Below are 19072 nucleotides of genomic sequence, written 5' to 3'. Positions count from 1 at the left end.
ACACACTGAGAACAATGTAGGCATTACAATGGCTTCTGGGATTCTGTGGCACTTTAAGAACAGTTTCTGGGGCATGCAACTTTATTCTCCCTCAAATCCCTCCTCAAAAGTTCACGGGTGAAATCCTGGTCCTAATGAAGTCAATGGCAGAACCAGGATTTTACCCATGGTTATCCTTAAAGTGCATCTTCTGTCTGGCTTTCATTCTGGCCACTTCTCCTAATTTGCAAGATGTCTAGCTATACATCAGTCTTGAAACCTTAGAGATCCATTATACTCTCTCTAGTCCCTTGTTTATTGTAAAGCATGAATATGTTACTCTATGCAATTTAGATGGTAAGATCCTCAACATGGGTCCATAATTTGTTCTTTGTCTGGAGAGTTTTGTGTAAACCACTGTGTAAGCAATGAATAATGGTGGAAGAATTTTGTTGCAAGCCTGGCAATAACATCATGATGATCTGGGTTGGACTGAAAAAAATAAGACTGGAAAAATAAGGAGCTTAAGATAGTCAGGTGTGTAAATCTCTTTGAAAATAAATGGGAGTGCCAAATTTACATTGGCTCCTTTGAAAATCCCAGCCTCTAGAAACAATTGATATTGCCTGTTGAGGAGACTGAAAACAAGCAACCATTGCCCCACTATCGAGTGAAATACCATGCTGCAGCAGGACCTTGTTGGAGAGTGTTAATCAACTGGCAAAGGAATATCAGGGAGCCCTGGGGTAGCTGAAGACTGAGAAATGAGTGTAGGGCAAAAGTGGGGAGCAAACACAGGCAGCCAGCTTCCACAGAATGTTGTAATACAGAGCAGGTGAGCTTTATAAGAAGAAAAAAAAATCTTTGAAGAAGCCCTGATGGAAAGGCAGAGGGGAACTCTATCCTTTTCAGATTGTCACAAAGCCTTGAAAAAGAGCTAACCGCACTTCAACCTGAAGAGCAACAAATGAGCCATGAGCTATTGATCTGCAGAGGTAATAGGGTACTTTAAGGTATTTTGGGAGGAGAATTCCATAGAAGTATGACAAAGCTCAAGTATATGCTTAACCTTCTTCTAAAAGATCTAGAAACACTAGCCCTTTCCTCAGAGAAGGGCTAAATGGTCAACTAACTAGAGGACAGAAAATCCCTACATCTTCAACCTAGATTCCCATTATGTCATCTCCATGCCAAGCTCCATCAGCAATGGCAGCCAGATGTCCTGCTCATCCATTTCCAACACGACTGTCTCAATGCCGATTTCCACATCACCCCATATGCATGCAATAACCTCCCTCTTCTGGTCCGCAAAGCCATTTCTCCTCCCTCCTAAAGACACAAAATGAGTTAACAGTAAGGTTCGGGGGAAAAAGTTGCTAATTACTTAGTCTGGGCTTCCCGATGTATCTTGGCTTCTCTGTGTCTATTTTCCTCAGACAGCAAGATCTTTGTAGCAGGAACTGTAAACACCGTAAGTCTTGCATGATACCAAACACATTGTTGATGCCAAATGATGCCCAAGGCTGAAGTGTTTATGTTCACATCAGGTTTATGCTGTTCTAGTTGAGCTGGCTGCATTTTCACCCATTTGTTTTTGCACCTCGCCTGAGCTGCTGCAGTTCTCCTCCCTTGTCTCCATCTGGCTCTTCTCCCAGGAATCCTCTCTGTCTGGTGCTAGGCACCACTTCTCCTTCTCTGATTAGCCAGCCAGGAACCTCAGTCCCCTGCTTCTCTTTTTGAATCACACATGCCACCAGGTCTCCCCACTCAATTATGCCAGGAAAAGATGAGCAAACAATGTACAGCGGATGGAGCATGGTGACTGACATGGTAGAAAGCATCTTGCTATTTACTAAGAAGTCAAGCGCCAAAGAGAAATAAATGAATGGCACAGGCAGGATTATAGTCAGGTGTTCCTGGCTCTTAGCTCCATGGTCAGCCCCCTAGATCATACTGCCTCCCAAGTAATAACCCCTAGTGTCATGCTGGGTACTCATCAGATATGTGAAGCAGCTAAAGAACTTGTGTCAAACTATTTAATAAATTAAGTCACTGTTACTCCTTTGTACTTGTGACAGGGTGTATAAACTCCACACTAGGGCTGAAGTGGTTAAAGAACAACTCTAGACCCAGATGATTCCACCCTGCTACACCTGCAGAGCATGCTCCAGATGGAGGTGGAGCTCAAAAGGAAGCCAGACAGCTCAGAAGCTTGGACCACAGAGTGGGATGTTGGAGGTGTCCCAGGGAGGACAGCTGTAAAATGGCCTTGGGGTGTCTAGTGTTTGCTAACGCACACAGGGCCCTGGACAAGTGCCCAGAGGAGTGGGAGGACCTGGGCTCCCCCTACCATCCCCGTTCTGCATTCAAAAAGAACCCTTCACCCCCAATATCACTAGGCACACCTCCACGAAGCTCCAACAATCACAGTACTGTCCATGTGCAGTATAGGTTATGGATTAGTCTCTGTAGTCTGGGGTGTGATTCAGGACCAAAATCTCCAGGGGGCTATTTCTGGGCTACTGACCGGTCTTGGAAAATCATTTAAATTCTCTTTGCCTTAGTTTCCCTATCTGTAAAGCAGGGATAATTCTACTTATGTATCTGACAGGAGTATTGTGAGGAATAATTATGCTTGAAAGGGCCTATGAAAAAGAGTTATGTAAATGCTAGGCATTATAATTATGTTCAAGCCTTCTGTATGTAGGCCAAAGGGGCCCCTCGTTTACATTGCCAACAATGGAAACATGCCAAGAATGCTGTAGCTGCAAGCATATGTCAATTTACACTGGAATTTTGTTAACAGGCCTGACCTGGCAAGATCAGAGCATTATGAGTTTCACTCAATGGTATACATTTTATACTGCATCTCTGGGGAAGGAGGGGAGGGGAATCTTGCCGTGGTCCGAAAATACAAAAAAAGATTGATTTTCACCTTAAATAAGGTAACTTAAGTTATTGTAGAAATCTATCTATGCACCTTTATCTTTTGGTAGTATATACCCTACAAGCCAAACATTCATAATAATAATCTACCACAGAGAACACTCCCAGATTAGCAAACCTCTATAAAACACTACAAAATGGGCAGATAATGACAAATCCAACTTGTCGAAAATAGCAACACAGCTCTGGGACTCAGCCTCAAAGCATTTGCTTTTTTCATTGGATGACCTGGAAGGAAGGGCTTTCATTGGTTTATTTTCATAGGTATTTGACAGACATTGCCTTTAAAAAGTAAGTTTTTGCTAACACTTACCACACGGTGGAATCTGATACACTTCAGGTATTTTCTATTCTAAGCATATTGAGAATCGGTAATACCTCACATACAAATGCAAATGCTATGCCTAATGGCAGTGAGTGTAACTGGACTGCATTAATATCTAATAAAAATGTGGAATACAGTAAATATAATTATTGATTAGTGTAACATGTGAAGATTACAGAGCAAATTATCAAGCAAACAATTTAGAGACACCTAGAAGATAATAAGGTGATAAGTAACAGTCAGCATGGATTTGTCAAGAAGAAATAATGTCAAACGAACGCAACATTTACACAAACCGGCCCGGCCCTCCAGGGGCTTTCCCTGCACAAGTGGCGGAACAAGTTTGGGAACCTCTGGTCTAGATAATACTTAGTCCAGCCCTGAGTGCAGGGCACTGGACTAGAAGGCCTCTCGAGGTCCCTTCTAGTCTGACAATTCTATGATTCTATGTACTTACCTCTATTATTATTTTAGTGGTCAGAATGAGATTTCCATAATATTTGTAAGTCTGAACATTTTGCCTATTAAAACTATATATTATGCAACAGAGCTAGTTGTAATTTTTTCAACAAAACTTTTGAAATAAAAAAAATGGGAGCCTGATCATTTTTTGCTGAAGAAAATCATTTTTTCAAAATGTTTCAATTTTGTGATGAACCTTTGAAACAAAAAATGTTGACAAAATTTTCAAAAATTTTCATTTTGACAGTCTGAGTAAAATCCAATTCACTTCTTTATGTAGGAAATATATATATTAAAAAAAGGGGGGATTTTCCTTTTCGAAACAAGAAAAACTATTTTTTCTATCAAGCACAAAACAAAAAGAAAGTAATTTTGAAAAATCTTGTTTCAAATATTTTTGCAAAACATCATTTTTTGATTGCATAGCACTGTTTCCTGAAAGAAGTATTTGCTCATGACAAAGAAATTTATACCTGGGATTTTGTAGGGAATATGAATAAAAAGTCCACACATTTGTGCCTTCAGTCATGCCACCTTGTGCTGTGGTTCGGTTAGACCTCACTCAGCAGATTAGGGACTGGTCAATACCTAGTAGAGACTCTTCCTTAGATGCTGGAAGAAGTGATAAAGCACTTGAATAAGTACTTAGCTAAGACCCCTGCACTGTGCTAAGATATACTGTGCTGTTGTAGGTGCCAGTTTTCTGACAAATTATAGGACCTAAATCTTCCCTTCTGGTCCTGTGGTCATTCTAGATCCAAGTTCTAATCCTCTGAAAGGATGGCAAATTTATCCCCAGTGTCTTGGCCAAACTGAAATGTGGGTTAATTACATTCTGACTACTTAAATCACCCAATGATATCAACTGGATATGACAATCTTCTTCACTTCCTGTCCTGAAATAAAAATGTGTAGTGTGTTGTGAGTTATTACACAGTGGCTGTGTTGAATACCCATCATTATAATACATGATGAATCACAAATATTAATGAATTTATTCTCACATCTCCCCTGTGAGGTGGAGAAGCATTATTGCCATTTTACAGATAGAGAACTGACTGAGGAACAGAGATACTAAGTGACTTGCCCAAGGTTTCTCAGGAAATCTGTGGAAGAGCAGGGAATTGAACCTAGATCCAATGCCTTATCCACATGGCAATTCTCCTTCCCCTGATTGCTATATGCACTTAGTGAAAATCTTTTTGAGGGATCCTTTGGGCTGAAAGACTGTTTTCTACCTTCAGTAAGAATATTTTGCAAATTTGCTTCCAAATGTATAACCCAAAGAACAGTGCCCGTGGTACCAAAAATGGAGTTGCATAGTGATAGTGGCTGGGACAAGACAGCAGGTTTTCTTGCAAAAAAGCCTACCAGTGTCACCTTATTTTGGTATCTACTATGTCACTCTAGCAGCCTTCAGATGCAGGAAGATGGCAACCTTCATGTGGCACGACCTTAAACTCTAAAATCCTAAGTACATCAAGTGTTCTGTGAATTGATCCACAGAAGGCTCCACAATTTAATATTGCTTCTTGGTCTGTACTATGAACGTGAAATGACAGTTACCTGTTCTGTAACTGGCGTTCTTCGAGATGTGTTGCTCATGTCTATTCCACAGTAAGTGTGCGTGCTCGCCACGTTCACCAGTGCCGGAAGTTTTTCCTTTAGCAGTATCTATATTGAGGGAGCATCGCAGCAACCCCTGGAGTGGCGCCTGTATATCGCGCTATAAGGGGAGCCAGGGGCTCCCCCCACACTCGGTTCCTTCTTGCCGGACAACTCTGACAGAGGGGAAGGAGGGCAGGGTGTGGAATAGACATGAGCAACACATCTTGAAGAACAGCAGTTACGGAACAGGTAACTCTCCTTTCTTCTTCGAGTGATTGCTTATGTGTATTCCACAGTAGGTGATTCCAAGCAATATCTGCTGGAGGTGGGTAGGAGTTCACGAGAGCTCGGGACGAAGTACCGCCCTGCCGAACCCAGCGTCACCCCTAGACTGGGAGACGATCGCGTAATGCGAAGTAAATGTGTGAACTGAGGCCCAAGTGGCTGCCCTACAGATGTCTTGGATAGGGACATGGGCTACATAGGCCACTGATAAGGCCTGATCCCTCGTAGAGTGCGCCCTAATGATCAGTGGCGGGGGCACTCCTGCCTGATCAAAGCACGTGCATATGCACAAAGTGATCCAGCGGGAAAGATGCTGGGTGGAGATAGGCTGCCCCTTCACCCATTCAGCCGAGGCAATAAAGAGTTGCGAGGATTTCCAGAACAGCTTGGTCCGATCCAGATAAAAAGCCAGCGCCCCACACACATTGAGTGTGTGGAGGTGGCATTCCTCGTTGGAGGAATGGGGCTTAGGACAGAACAAGGGAAGAAAAATGCTCTGTTCCATATGGAAGGCAGAAACCACCTTCGGGAGGAACGCCGGGTGTGGGCGGAGCTGGACTTTATCCCTGTGGAAGACTGTATAGGGGGGTTCCGAGATCAAGGCCCTAAATTCTGAGACACGTCGGGCTGACGTGATTGCTATAAGGAAGGCCACCTTCCATGAGAGGTGAGACCAGGAACACATGGCCAGGGGTTCAACGGAGGTCCCGTGAGACGGGACAAGACCAGGCTTAGGTCCCATTGCGGCACTGGGGGTCTAGCGTGCGGGAATGAATGGTCAAGGCCCTTCAGGAAGTGGGAGGTCATCGAGTGGGAGAAGACTGAATGTCCTTGCACCGGTGGGTGGAAGGCCGATATGGTCACCAGATGCACCCTGACCGAGGCAGGTGCCAGTCCTAGGAGGTAGTCCAGGATAAGCTGGAGAGGCGTGGTGGAGGGGGAGACCCCCCACTCAGTCGCCCACCTGGCGAACCTGAACCACTTTGCCACGTACATCTGACGCATGGACGGCTTCCTGCTTTCCAGGAGGACTTGCCTTACCTGCTCCGAAAACCTGTTCTCCTCGTTCAGCCACGGAGCAGCCATGCTGTCAGGTGGAAGCGGCGAGATTGGGATGGAGGAGGTGGCCCTCGTCCTGGGAGAGGAGGTCCAGGTGGAGTGGCAGCGCCCTCAGGGGGGCCTCCAAGAGGCGTCGGAGGGGCCCGTACCAGTGTTGATGGGCCTATGCCGGGGCTATGAGAATGACTCTCGCCTTGTCTGCCTTCACCTTCTGAAGGACCTTGGCGATCGGGGGAATGGGGGGAAGGTGTAGAGGAGCTGGCCCGACCATCGTAGGAGGAATGCATTGGAGATCGCACCCTTCCCCACTCCTCCCCTGAAACAGAACCGGGGGCAACGCCAGTTCTGGCGGGTTGCGAACAGGGTCGATATGGGGAACTCCCCAAACTCGGAAAAGCTGGTGAGTGACCTCTGAGTGGAGCGATCACTCATACTGGGGGGAGAAGACCCTGCTGAGGCGGTCTGCTTGCATATTGCGGACGCCCGGGAGGTGGGCCACCCTCAGGGAGATATCGTGGGCTATACAGAACTCCCATAGGTTCAGGGCTTCCTGGCAGAGGAAGCCCTGTTGATGTAGTACATGGCGGAGGTGTTGTCCATGAGCACCCTGACCACTCTGCCGCGGAGGTGCGTGTAGAAAGCCACGCACGCCAACCGCACTGCCCTGAGCTCCTTGACATTTATGTGAAGGGACAAGTCTGGGGTTGACCACGTTCCCTGGGTCTGCACCTTCCCTGTGTGGGCTCCCCAGCCGAGGTTTGAAGCGTCGGACAGCAGGTCTATTGACGGGCTTGCATCCCGAAAGGGAATTCCTTGCAGCATATTGCTCGGGCAAGACCACCACTGAAGGGAAGCCAGTATCGGGGACGGAACCATGAGCACTTGTCTAGGCCATCCCGAGCTTGAGAGAATTGGGAGGCTAGCCAGATCTGGAGGGGCCTCACTCGAAGTCTGATGTGGTGGACCACGTAAGTACACGCCACCACGTGCCCCAGAATTCGAAGGCACGCCCTTGCCGTGGTCACCGGGAAAGCCGTGACTGAGGCAATGAGATCCCTTAGGGTCTCAAACCTGTCCAAGGGGAGAGAGGCTGTGGCCCTCGAGGAGTCCTGCAGGGCCCCAATGAACTATATGCGCTGAACGGGAACTAATGTTGATTTGGTCTCATTCACCACTAGGCTGAGACTGGCGCATGTCGATAGGAGCAGTTCCACGTGGGTCTTTACCCCGGAGCGGGACTCCACCTTGAGGAGTCAGCCGTCCAGGTAAGGAAAGATCTGTACCCCCTCCCGCCTGAGATAGGCCGCTACCACAGCCATACATTTTGTAAAGACCCTAGGTGCCGTGGATAGGCCAAACGGGAGGACCGCAAACCAGTAGTGGTCCATCCCCAATAGAAAGCGGAGGAAGTGCCTGTGCCCCTCGAATATATGGATGTGAAAATATGCATCCTGAAGGTCCAGGGCCGTGTTCCAGTCCCCCGGGTCCAGGGAGGGGATAATAGAGGCCAGGGACAGCATGCGGAACTTGGAACGGACTAGAAACCGGTTTAGGTCCCGCAGGTCCAGGATGGGTCTGATGTCGCCTTGGGCCTTCGGGATCAGGAAGTACCGGGAGTAGAGCCCTTTGCCCTGGAATTCTACGGGTACCCTTTCCACCGCCCCCAGGTGCTGTAGCTGGTCCACCTCCTGCCCCAGGAGACGGACATGCTCCGGGTCCCCTGGGGCCACCATGGAGGATGAGTGAACTGCAACATGTAGACCTTGGAAATGGTACTGAGGACCCACTGATCTGATGTTATGTGGGACCACACCCTGTGGAAGGCAGACAATTGGTTGCAGAATGCAAACTTTATTAAATGGGGGCTCTCCCTGGCAACAGGCCCGGTGCCCCCCTGCAAATAGTCAAAACCACCTCTTTCCCTGCCTCTTGCCCTTGGAGGGCTGCGGGGTAGAGTGGGACTGCCAGTGAGACCGGCATTTCTGGTCTCTGGGTCTTTTATACGGGGGCTCGTATCTGCTCCTCGCAGGTTGAGCTGCCGGAAGTGATTTGGCTTTGTCCTTAGCCAGAGGGACATAGACGCCCAAGGTCTGCAAGATAATGCGGGAATCTTTCATCCCATGCAGCCTGATGTCCGTCTGGTCCGCAAAGAGCGCCTTCCCATCGAACAGGAGGTCCTGCATCAGGGATTGGGCCTCTGTCGACAGTCCCAACAACAGGAGCCATGATGCCCTGCGCATGGAAATCATGGAAGCCATCGAGCGGGCTGCGGTATCAGCTGCATCCAACGCCGCTTGCAGGGCTGCTTTAGCCACCGCTGCCCCCTCTTCCAGCAGCACCTTGAAGTTCTTCCTGTCCCAATCCGGGAGGAGGGGCTCGAACTTAGGCAGAGACTCCCAAAGGTTAAAGTCATACCTGCTCAGTAAGGCCTGGTGGTTGGCTACCCTAAGCTGGAAACTCGCAGAGGAATAAATCTTTCTCCCAAAGGAGTCCAGCTGTCTGGCATCCTTATTTTTGGGGGTGGGCACGGGCTGGCCCTCTCGCTCCCTGTGGTTTACCGATTCCACCATGAGCGAGTTGGGTGCTGGGTGGGAATAGAGGTATTCGTGGTCCCTGGTCGGCATGAAGTATTTCATCTCCACCTTGGAGATAGGGGCCAAGGAGGCAGGGGTTCGCCACAGGGTGTTGGAGATGTTGGCAATACCCTGGTGCAGTGGCAGGGCTATGCAGCCTGGTGCTGAGGGAGACAGGACGTTGAAGAGGGAATCAGATGGACCCTCCATCTCCTTGGCCGGCAGCTACAGGCTGGATGCCAACCGCTTTAGCAGTTCTTGGTGTGCCTTGAAGTCCTCCTGTGGGACTATGGCGGAGGCGCCGTTATGGTGTCGTCCAGTGCTGGGGAGAGGGCCCTCACAGAGCTGAGAACCTCTGATGGTGCCGGAGCATCGAGCTCCAGATCAGAGTCCAGGCATGGGTCTGCCAACTTGTCACCTGCCTACTTGTCCTGTAGGCGGCCGGACGAGGCCGATGGAGCCCAAGACACTCCGGCGACCGAATGAGCCCGATGCCAGCCTGGACAGGGTGGCCACGGTGCCCACTGGCACCACTGTCCCTGCCATGGGCCCCTTGCTACTGACCCGGCTGCGAGCCCGATGGCACTATCTGTCCCAGCTGAACAGCGTGAACCAAGGATGGGTGGCCGGGTACCGAGGCCGAGGTCGCTGATGAATGCACGGTGCCCCGGAAGTGGTAGGAACGGTGCCTCTGACTCCGTCTCCCTTGGGACCTGGATCTCGACGTCGAGGAACGGTACTCGCCCGAAGAGCTATTTCGGTACCCATGACGGTGATGCGAAGTCTGGTGCCCTGGTGCCAAGGCACCCCGGGGGGAAGTCTCGAGTGCAATGTCTAACGGATCGAGAGCTGGAATGAGAACGACGGCGTCTATCCTGTCGAGAGCGGCTGCGGTACTCACGCCGCGCAGAGGAGCATTCCCGGTGCCTACACTCACTGGCAGGAGGCGTCAAGGGTCCTCGTGACTCCCGTCCCGATGGTGACCCGGATGGTCTGGCCGGCATTGAGGATGGGCGGGAGCTGCAAGACGAGTGGACACTGCGCGCCGAGTGGTACAGGGAGCGATTCTTGGAGTGGGAACTGCGGCTGGTTGGAGAGGTCTGGTGGGCACCCAATGGAGGCTTGCCACGAGACCTGGGGCCCGTGCCCGGCTGCGTGCTTGGGACTGGCAGGCTCATAATGTCCTTCGCAGCCTGCATCACCTCCGGCGTCAATGGCATGCGTACCGGTGGGGATGCATGGGCTGAAAGTGCTGGCTGCTCCGTTCCATGTGAGTCGGAGGCCTTGAGCCTGGGGGGGGGGACCGAGGGCTGCCCAACATGGAACCAGCCTCCCCTTTTTCCTTGTTATGGCGCCGCTGCGTGGCAAGGCACTTCCTTTGCTTTTTGGAAGGAGAGCAGCGCTGACTGGTCGAAGGGGCCTCGCCACGCACTGACGACGTGGCGGACGGCGCCAAGTCCGATTGGCGTGCCGGCGTTGGGGCCAGCACCGACTCCATCAGAAGAGCTCGAAGTCTAATGTCTCTCTCCTTCTTAGTACTTGGCTTGAATGACCTGCATATCTTACAATGGTCGCTGATGTGAGTCTCACCCAGGCAGCGGAGACACTCAGTGTGCGGGTCACTCCTAGGCATAGAGTGGTGATAGGAGTCGCACGACTTGAATCCTGGGGCACGGGGCATGTCCTGAGCCCACTCTAACAACTGAAGAAACGATCCACGAACGGTACCACTAACAAGAAGAAAAGGCTGCAGCAGAGCTGGAGCACAAAGTTCCGAATACCTTCACTGGTGGCAAGAAGGAACTGAGGGTAGGGGGAGCCCGTGGCTCCTCTTATAGCGCGATATACAGGCGCCACTCCAGGGATCGCCGCGGTGCCCCCCAGTACGGATACTGCCAAGGGAAAAACTTCTGACACCAGAGCACGTGGTGAGCACGCACACCTACTGTGGAATACACATGAGCAATCACTCGAAGAAGAAGGCCTGAGTATTTCAACTGTCTTATAAAAATGAGTTTTCAGGAAATAATGGTTTAGGGAAAGGTGACAATACCATGACTTATCCAGTGCTAAGTGAAATATAAGAGGGTGCAGGGTCCTTAGTGTATCTCACTTATTTTCATCAATCAAAAGTGAAAAAATGTGGCTTGTGAAAATCTTTTAAAAAAGAACTGTACACAGTATAAACTTAATTTAATGTATTTACTGACTCAGCTTTATAATAATTACAAGAATTTATTTTAGATAAATGTTTAACATCCATCACCTGTACTGAACTAGCATTTTCAGTAAATAAAGGACTTGTGGGAAGGGGTGCTGGAACAATTTGTATAGTTGGGGTGCTTAGAGCCATTGAACCAAACTGTAAATCCGGTATATGATGGAAACCACTTCAAGCCAGGGGGAGCAGCAACACCCCTAGTTCTGGCACCTATGCTTGTAGGAACATTTTACCACCCTTCTATGATGAAGCAACAGGTCTGTTTGCTAGTGGAGTGGTTTTTAATACAGATCCTCATTTTCAGGGCCAGCTCCAGGCACCAGCGCTGCAAGCAGGTGCTTGGGGCGGTCAAAGGAGAGGGGTGGCACCTCTGGTTCTTTGGCAGCAAGCCCCTCGGTCCCTCTCGGAGGGAAGGACTTACTGCCGAATTGCCACCAAAGAATGAAGCAGTAGAGCTGCCACCGATCGCGGGTTGTTGTTTTTTTTGCCGCTTGGGGCAGAAAAAATGCTGGAGCCGGCCCTGCTCATTTTCTCACTTACTAATCTGGAAGTTCATCACTGTTCAGTACTAGAACAGAAAATAAAAATCTGTGAAGTACATAAGTTGGCTACTTTAATAAATTATAGAGGTTTCCGTGAATAAAACAATATTGTTCATTATACAGCACTACTGGAGTGCTAAATGCTTTACAAACAAGGAAAAAGAAAAGAACCCTGGTCTATAGAAAGTTTACATTTATTATTGAGCTGTACTACGTAGGGGCCTTCACTCATGGACCAAGGCATGGAATGCTACTTGACAGACAATGGGATAATAAAAAGACAGTCCCTCCCCTGAGAAACTCACAAGCACACAGATTATTGGTGGGAAGGTAGGATGGAATGCGATAAAAAGTTAAGTGGAGGATCAGGTGTCTTCAGAGTTGCACCGTTTTTGTCAAGTTTTTATTTAAATCATTATAAACTGTCTATCATTTTGTTGGCGCTTCTCTGTGTGGAAGGTTAAGTGTTTTTATAGTATAATAGAGTTTTATCTCCCCTTATTTACGCATATCTGAATACAAATATGTACTCAAATGTTTAGTGCTTCTAGTATTGCTAAAATGTGCTGATTTACATAATTCTTCAGAGCTGAACAGTTTTTCACTGCGTTTATCACTCACGTATCTAATAATTTTCGGTCAAATTGTGGTCTAGCTAGCACAGTGGCTCTGGGGCATAATGGAGTGCAAGACACCCACCTCATCTACTTGTCTTGGTTACCCACAACGTGGATAGACTTTGTGGACCCACTGTGTTCCCAATTTACACAGGCGGGTAGAACAGGTGGCATCTTAGCTCTGTCCCCACAACAGGGCAGCCATCTTAGCTGTGCCAATGCACCAGGGAGTGTACATTGGACCGGGTGAAGTTTACCCCCTTCCCAGAGCGGCAGGGAATCTGGCAGAGAGATTGTAACTTGGAGTCACAATCTCACTCTGGAGCAGAGAATGTAGATACTCAAGTTCCTACATTCTCCAAATCTGAACATTCCTTCCAGCAACAAAGAACACATGGAACAAATGCTCTGAGGGAGCTTTCTCTACTACCTGTTCATTTAACAAACGGAAAGGCTTTCTTAGTTAGGCCTTCCTGCACGGTGTTAAAAACTACTGAATTAGGTGTTACTGAAAGAAGTACTTTTGTCACTGTTACATGGAATACTATTTCACTGAGCAATGGAAAGGAACAAAGACAACAGCTTTTCCTGATCTTAAATGCAGCTGTTAAAATGTAATCATTTACAGCAGAACACTTCTCTGCAAAGATTAAAGGCATTTCTGAAGGGAGAAAGGAGGAATTTGTTCACTTTAGTGTGCCAAAGGGACACATGAAACTGACAAGTTCGCAAAGTGATGTAACAAGATGGGAAACTATACAGAAAGTTTCAGAGGGATGTAAGTTGGTATTTCATGTTGCAAAACTATTCAGTGTCACATCTTGTAAAATTGCCATGTGGCGTAATTAGTTTCATCTCTCCATTCAGAAAGCTTTGAAAAATGGCTACTAGAAAGATATAGTATCGCCACTGGGATTTTCATCTTAAGTTGGGAAAGAGAGAGCGTATGCAAAGGCAATTTACGAGAAAATGAGGCAAGATAAGCCTCTTTGCTCCCATTTTTTCTTCTCTTTGTACTTGCTAGGATAATGTTCTATGGTTTCAGTCAAAGATCTCAGACCAGGCCCTCTCCCCCTGCACTCTGTTAGATTGACATATTCAGTAGTAACTCCTGGCAGTAAGACGTAAAGTACTGCTTTTTGAGATGCACACTCCACGTTGCAAGAGACAAGACAGTGATATTTCCCCTTCCTAATGGAGGAAGGAAAAAAACATGCAATCAGAGACTCAACTGCATCTTCTGCCAAAGCTAAAGCAACGGGGATTAGAATAGTAAGAAATAACCAATATTTGGCCGAAAATGCAGGCTCCCAATTTATGTACAGGCTGAGGTCAACATTAATGTATGTGTTCCAGTTCTCAAATACTCTTTCAAGGTGTAAAATTCACAAAACAATGCAATGTATATGAACAACACAAATTGTAATAGCTGTGCTTAAGTTTATTATATTTCATGGCATTGGGGGATGCCATTTAGAAAAGTGGAATTATCAGTTTTAGTCAAACCAGAATCCATACTTAACATGTTTCATACAGATACATTAGACACACATAGCTATCCTAATGCATCTTTTGGAAGAGAGCAAAATCCAAGACCCAACTAGAATTTTAAGCAGAGTGTGTTACTAGCCCAGCAGTCAAAATGTTCAAATTTTATAATGCTGCACGATTATAGATCTGTGATCAGAATCAACCCGCAATGCATACAATCCCAGGTGTGAGAAAACGCACATCTTTACTTTCAAACATTTGAAATAAAACTGCACTGAAAAAGAATTACTACCTTTTTTGCTCCTTGTTCTTCTTCCACGCCATCACCTATAACAACATACACTACTTTTCTTCCAAATCTTTGAATTATTCGCTCAAAACAACTTTCTTTTCCTGAAAAAGAAATTTAAACTATTAAGGATGACATGGACATGACAGCTGGTGAGAGAACATAATGAAACCACATTCATTAAGCACCCATCCAAGATATCCCCAAGCACTTGCAATGTAATATTACCCTCACTGAGAGATTACAGAGCAGAATCTCTCCTGCATCAATTCTGTGCTCAGCATAGGTGTGAGAGCAGACTGTCAGAGATGCGGCTCCTGACACCAGTAGAGCTGCTGACAGTCAGCTGTAAGATCTACTTAGGGTCTTTTAATAGAGTCTATACTTGTGGAGAATAGACATAGCATAGCAGAAGTCTGCCCCACCACCTCCCCTCTCCCTATGGCAATCAGGCGCAAGCCCCACACCATGACACGCTCATGATTGCAGAGAGTTCCCCTCTGTATGGGGAATTTTGCGTTGTTTGTCTGTAGCCAGCCTCTTGAATAATGCTTTGGACTTAAATGCCCATAAGTCGTATATCTGTAAAGACAAGGGACCTGATCCTTCATTGGATTGCCTTCAACTTTGTACATGAAATTCTCAGCCACCTTTAATTAAAAGAGAGCATCTCCCTCAGGAGACAACCTTTTTCGTTTCTCCACTGAGTCGTTACTTAATATAAGCACAACTCCTTACTTCAGTGGGATCTCTCCAAAGGCTTATGCTAATGAATCCCAACCCAAGACTGGGTCCAAAGTTAGTGAACAGGAAACTGCACTCTTCATAGTTATGTGCATTGTCTTAAGTTTGGTACTGGAAATCCAGATGTCATTAGTCAAGATTGCCTAACTGCTTTCATTGTAAAAGATCATTTTAGTTTCACAATATAGGTTTAATTTTACAATTTTTTTCCCGCCTACAGTATGTCTAAAGCATAGATCAGTGTTTTAGAAACAAGTGAATTTTGGTATATTAAAATATGTTTTTACTAAGGATTTGTGTTTCAAGAATTCAAACTGTAAGAATGTATTATTGTCAGTGTTCCACAAACAAGACAATAACTTTGGGTATCCAGGAAACAGGATTTCATCTTTTCTGGGATTGCTTTCAGCTTTGTACATGAAATTCTTAGCCACCTTTAATAAAAAAAAATCCACTCTCAACCACATTTTGGTGGTCCTTGAATGGTTGCTTAATACGAGTTTCACTGTATTACTGATGCCTCTTCTCAGATTATAACGAAAAAGTGCTCACGTAACTGACCACTTAGGGCTAATCTGAGCTAGTAACATGGATGTCCCAGCCAAGTGAAAAAACTACAATGCATTTTACTATCTGGAACCATGCAGTGGTGGTATAAATGTGTTGGTCCCAGAATATTAGAGACAAAGTGGATGAGGTAATATCTTTTATTGGACCAACTTCTGTTGGTAACAGAGAAGTTTTTGTGTTTACACAGAGCTTCTCTTCAGGTCTGGGAAGCATACTCAGAGTGTCACAGCTAAATACAAGGTGGAACAGATTGTCTAGCATAAGTAGTTAACACATACTTCAAGGGCCCATTTAAGGTGAAGTGGCCTCCAGTCACAGGGAGGAAAGGAAGTGTGTGTGTGGGGGGGGAAGACAGCTGGGGGAATTGTTAGTGGGTCATGGGTGGTGGGTATAATAGACCAGAGGAGGCTAAGCCTCCCCTAAACCAAACCCTGGCTCCACCCATGCTCCATCAAGCTAGTGGGAGGTGAGAACTCAGCTGTGGCAGGAGGGCTGTAGTGGATAGTAGGGGCAGAAGGAGTGGGGCTGCATGGCTAGCCTCCCCAAAGGGGGGGGGGGCTCAGGTGCTGCCCATGTAGTGGGTTATAGATTGCTGTAATAAGCCATAGATCCAGTGTGTCTATTCAGTCAATGATTTTTTGTGTTAGCAAAGTTATGAATTTAAGCTCCCAGGCTAGTCTTCTGAAAGTTTTGTGCAGGTTTCTTTTGAGAATGAGGACTGATAGGTCAGATATATAGAGTGACTGCTCTGTGAAAAGTGCTCACCCACAGGTGATGTGGTGTTTTTGTCTTTTATCATTTTCCTGCATGAGTTCATTCAAGAGCGTAGTGATTGTTATTGTTATTGGGGCATTTAGTGCACTGGATGAGGTACACCGTATGCTGTGATATGCATAGGACCCAAGGATATTGAGAAGTGTGTTATGGAGGATGTTGTTCATTGTAGCTGTGGAGATATGTCTTCAGGTTTTGCATCTGTTGTTCTGGCAGGGTCTGGTGCTGCTTTGGGCCGATGTGTCCTGGTTCTGTGGGGAGCTTGCTTCTGGAGAGGTTGGGAGGTAGTTTGGAGGCCAGAAGAATGGGTTCAGGAAATATTTCTTCCAGGATGGAGTCCACATTGAGTATGGGTTGTACTTGTTTAATGATACCTCAAATGGGTTCCCAGTATGGGATGGTAGGTGACAACTAGCTGCCTTTCCTCCCACTCCTTTCTCTTCCCCTTATGATTGGAGAGGTGTCAACCGGCCACTTCACCTTGAATGGTCCCTTGAATATGCGTTAACTACTTATGCTAAACACTCTGTTCCACCTTGTATTTAGCTGTGACACTCTGTCTCCCAGGCCTGAAGAAAAGCTCTGTGTAAGCTCCAAAGCTTGTCTCTCTCACCAAAATAAGTTGGTCCAATAAAAGATATTAACTTACCCACCTTGTCTCTCTAATATCTGGTACTATGTACTTCTAGTTAACCAAAATGATATTTCTCCTGTATTTCACGGAGAAACAGAAATCTGCATGGACTTATTTATTTAAATGTATTAATTTCAGTTTGAATAAACTTAAAATAATTAAATTCTGGAGGCAAACATTTTAGCTTCTGGTAAGTCCTTTTGTCAATGGATTCTGATGAAGACGCTGAGCCCTGGAATTTCACCATATAAATATTTTAGTTTTGTCTAGATTTAGACTGAATGGTTTACACTTATGATTGAACTTTTGAATTTCTGTTTTAGAAGATAGCTCTGAAAGGTTACAGTTAATAGCATCTTGTCTGATTTACATGTGGATGCAGGAAAAAACAGTACAGTGAACTTCTATGAACTAAAACATGAATTCATTTTGGACACATTGAGGCTTAAAAATCAAATATACAGAATAGACTCAGACTCATAGACTTGAAGGTCAGAAGGGACCATTATGATCATCTAGTCCAGTGGTTCCCAATCTTTTTGTGGCCAGTAGCACATTCATGTTTTCAGAAGAGTGTGGTGGGCACCAACAATTTTTCAAGGCTTATTTTGTATTTGTATATTAAATAATACGAAAAACATCATATTTAATATTACATAATATATGAATCCAGAGAGAAGAGAGAAGCTGGAGAGAAGCTGTGAGGACAGAGAACACCGGCGCCTGCAACCCCGGAGTACTCTGTCCCCGGCAGGTGCAGGGCCGTGACTTCTCCCCGGCTTAAGCCCCTGGCCCCTGACTGCCCCCCGCTCAGAGCACCAGGACTGGCAGCCGTACTGCCCGGCCAGAGCCAGCCACGCCGCCGTGCAGTCTAGAGCACCGGGGTAAGCCAGCACCTCTCGCAGCCGCACTGCCCAGCAGGAGCTCGCAGCCCTGCCACCCAGAGCACTGGCGGCGCAGCGAGCTGAGGCTGTGGGGGAGGGGAGACAGCAGGGGAGAGGCCGCCTCTGATTTAGATGGTAAACGCTTCCGGGACGGGACGGTATCGCGCCATGTATATGTACAATGCCTGGCACAGGGGGCCCTGATCTCAGGCACAGTCCCTAGGTGCTACTCTCATGTACACAACAGTAACCCCCTGTAACAACACAGGGCCATTCATTATCTATAAATGGGCCCAGAGGAGCGCAGGGTAATCAGGTCAGCTAGCTTCCTCGACAGACTGCAACTCACGCCTGGCTTGAATTCGGCTCTGCATTCTCCAGCAGACAATATGGCAAAGTGGTAGAAGACTCAGGCTGGGGGCCTGCCAACCCTGTCTCTATCCATATGAATTCAGTGGGTGCTGACCGGCATAGAGAGACCTGTCCGAGCACCCCCAGCTCCATGGAGTCTTGCTGTGACACTGCCCGCCCCAGCAACAATAATACACTCGTGTGTTACTGTCGAAAGCAGCATGTCTAATGATTACCACTTTTTGTAGTGGTAATCAAAATGGTCCATTTGCAGCAGCTGACAAGAAGGTGTGAGGAACAGTACAGGGGGGACCTATCCTGGGGCCTATCCTTGCAACAAAGCCCGTTGCCAACTCTGTCCACATATCTATTCAGGGGACACTATCATAGGACCTAATCACATCAGCCACACTATCAGAGGCTCGTTCACCTGCACATCTACCAATGTGATATATGCCATCATGTGCCAGCAATGTCCCTCTGCCATGTACATTGGCCAAACTGGACAGTCTCTATGTAAAAGAATAAATGGACACAAATCAGACATCAAGAATTATAACATTCAAAAACCGGTCAGAGAACACTTCAGTCTCCCTGGTCACTTGATTACAGACCTAAAAGTCACAATATTACAACAAAAAAACTTCAAAAACAGACTCCAATGAGAGACTGCTGAATTGGAATTAATTTGCGAAATGGACACCATTAAATTAGGCTT

General features: G+C 46.8%; 1 protein-coding gene across 19 annotated transcripts in view; it reads right to left on the bottom strand.

Annotated features, from left to right (window-relative positions):
• Nucleotides 1-19072, bottom strand: part of EYA1 (EYA transcriptional coactivator and phosphatase 1) — a 172610-nt gene that overhangs the window by 3117 nt on the left and 150421 nt on the right. For all 19 annotated transcript variants that reach the window (XM_045007469.1, XM_045007472.1, XM_045007475.1 and 16 more), the window contains one exon: nt 14401-14501. In XM_045007469.1, coding sequence (XP_044863404.1) covers nt 14401-14501 — 101 coding nt within the window. The remainder of the gene's footprint in view (nt 1-14400; nt 14502-19072) is intronic.

Source organism: Mauremys mutica, chromosome 2 (genome assembly GCF_020497125.1).
Source record: "Mauremys mutica isolate MM-2020 ecotype Southern chromosome 2, ASM2049712v1, whole genome shotgun sequence".
Taxonomy (NCBI): domain Eukaryota; kingdom Metazoa; phylum Chordata; order Testudines; family Geoemydidae; genus Mauremys; species Mauremys mutica.
Note: the sequence above shows the minus strand (reverse complement) of the source record. Positions and strands in the feature narration are given on the sequence as shown.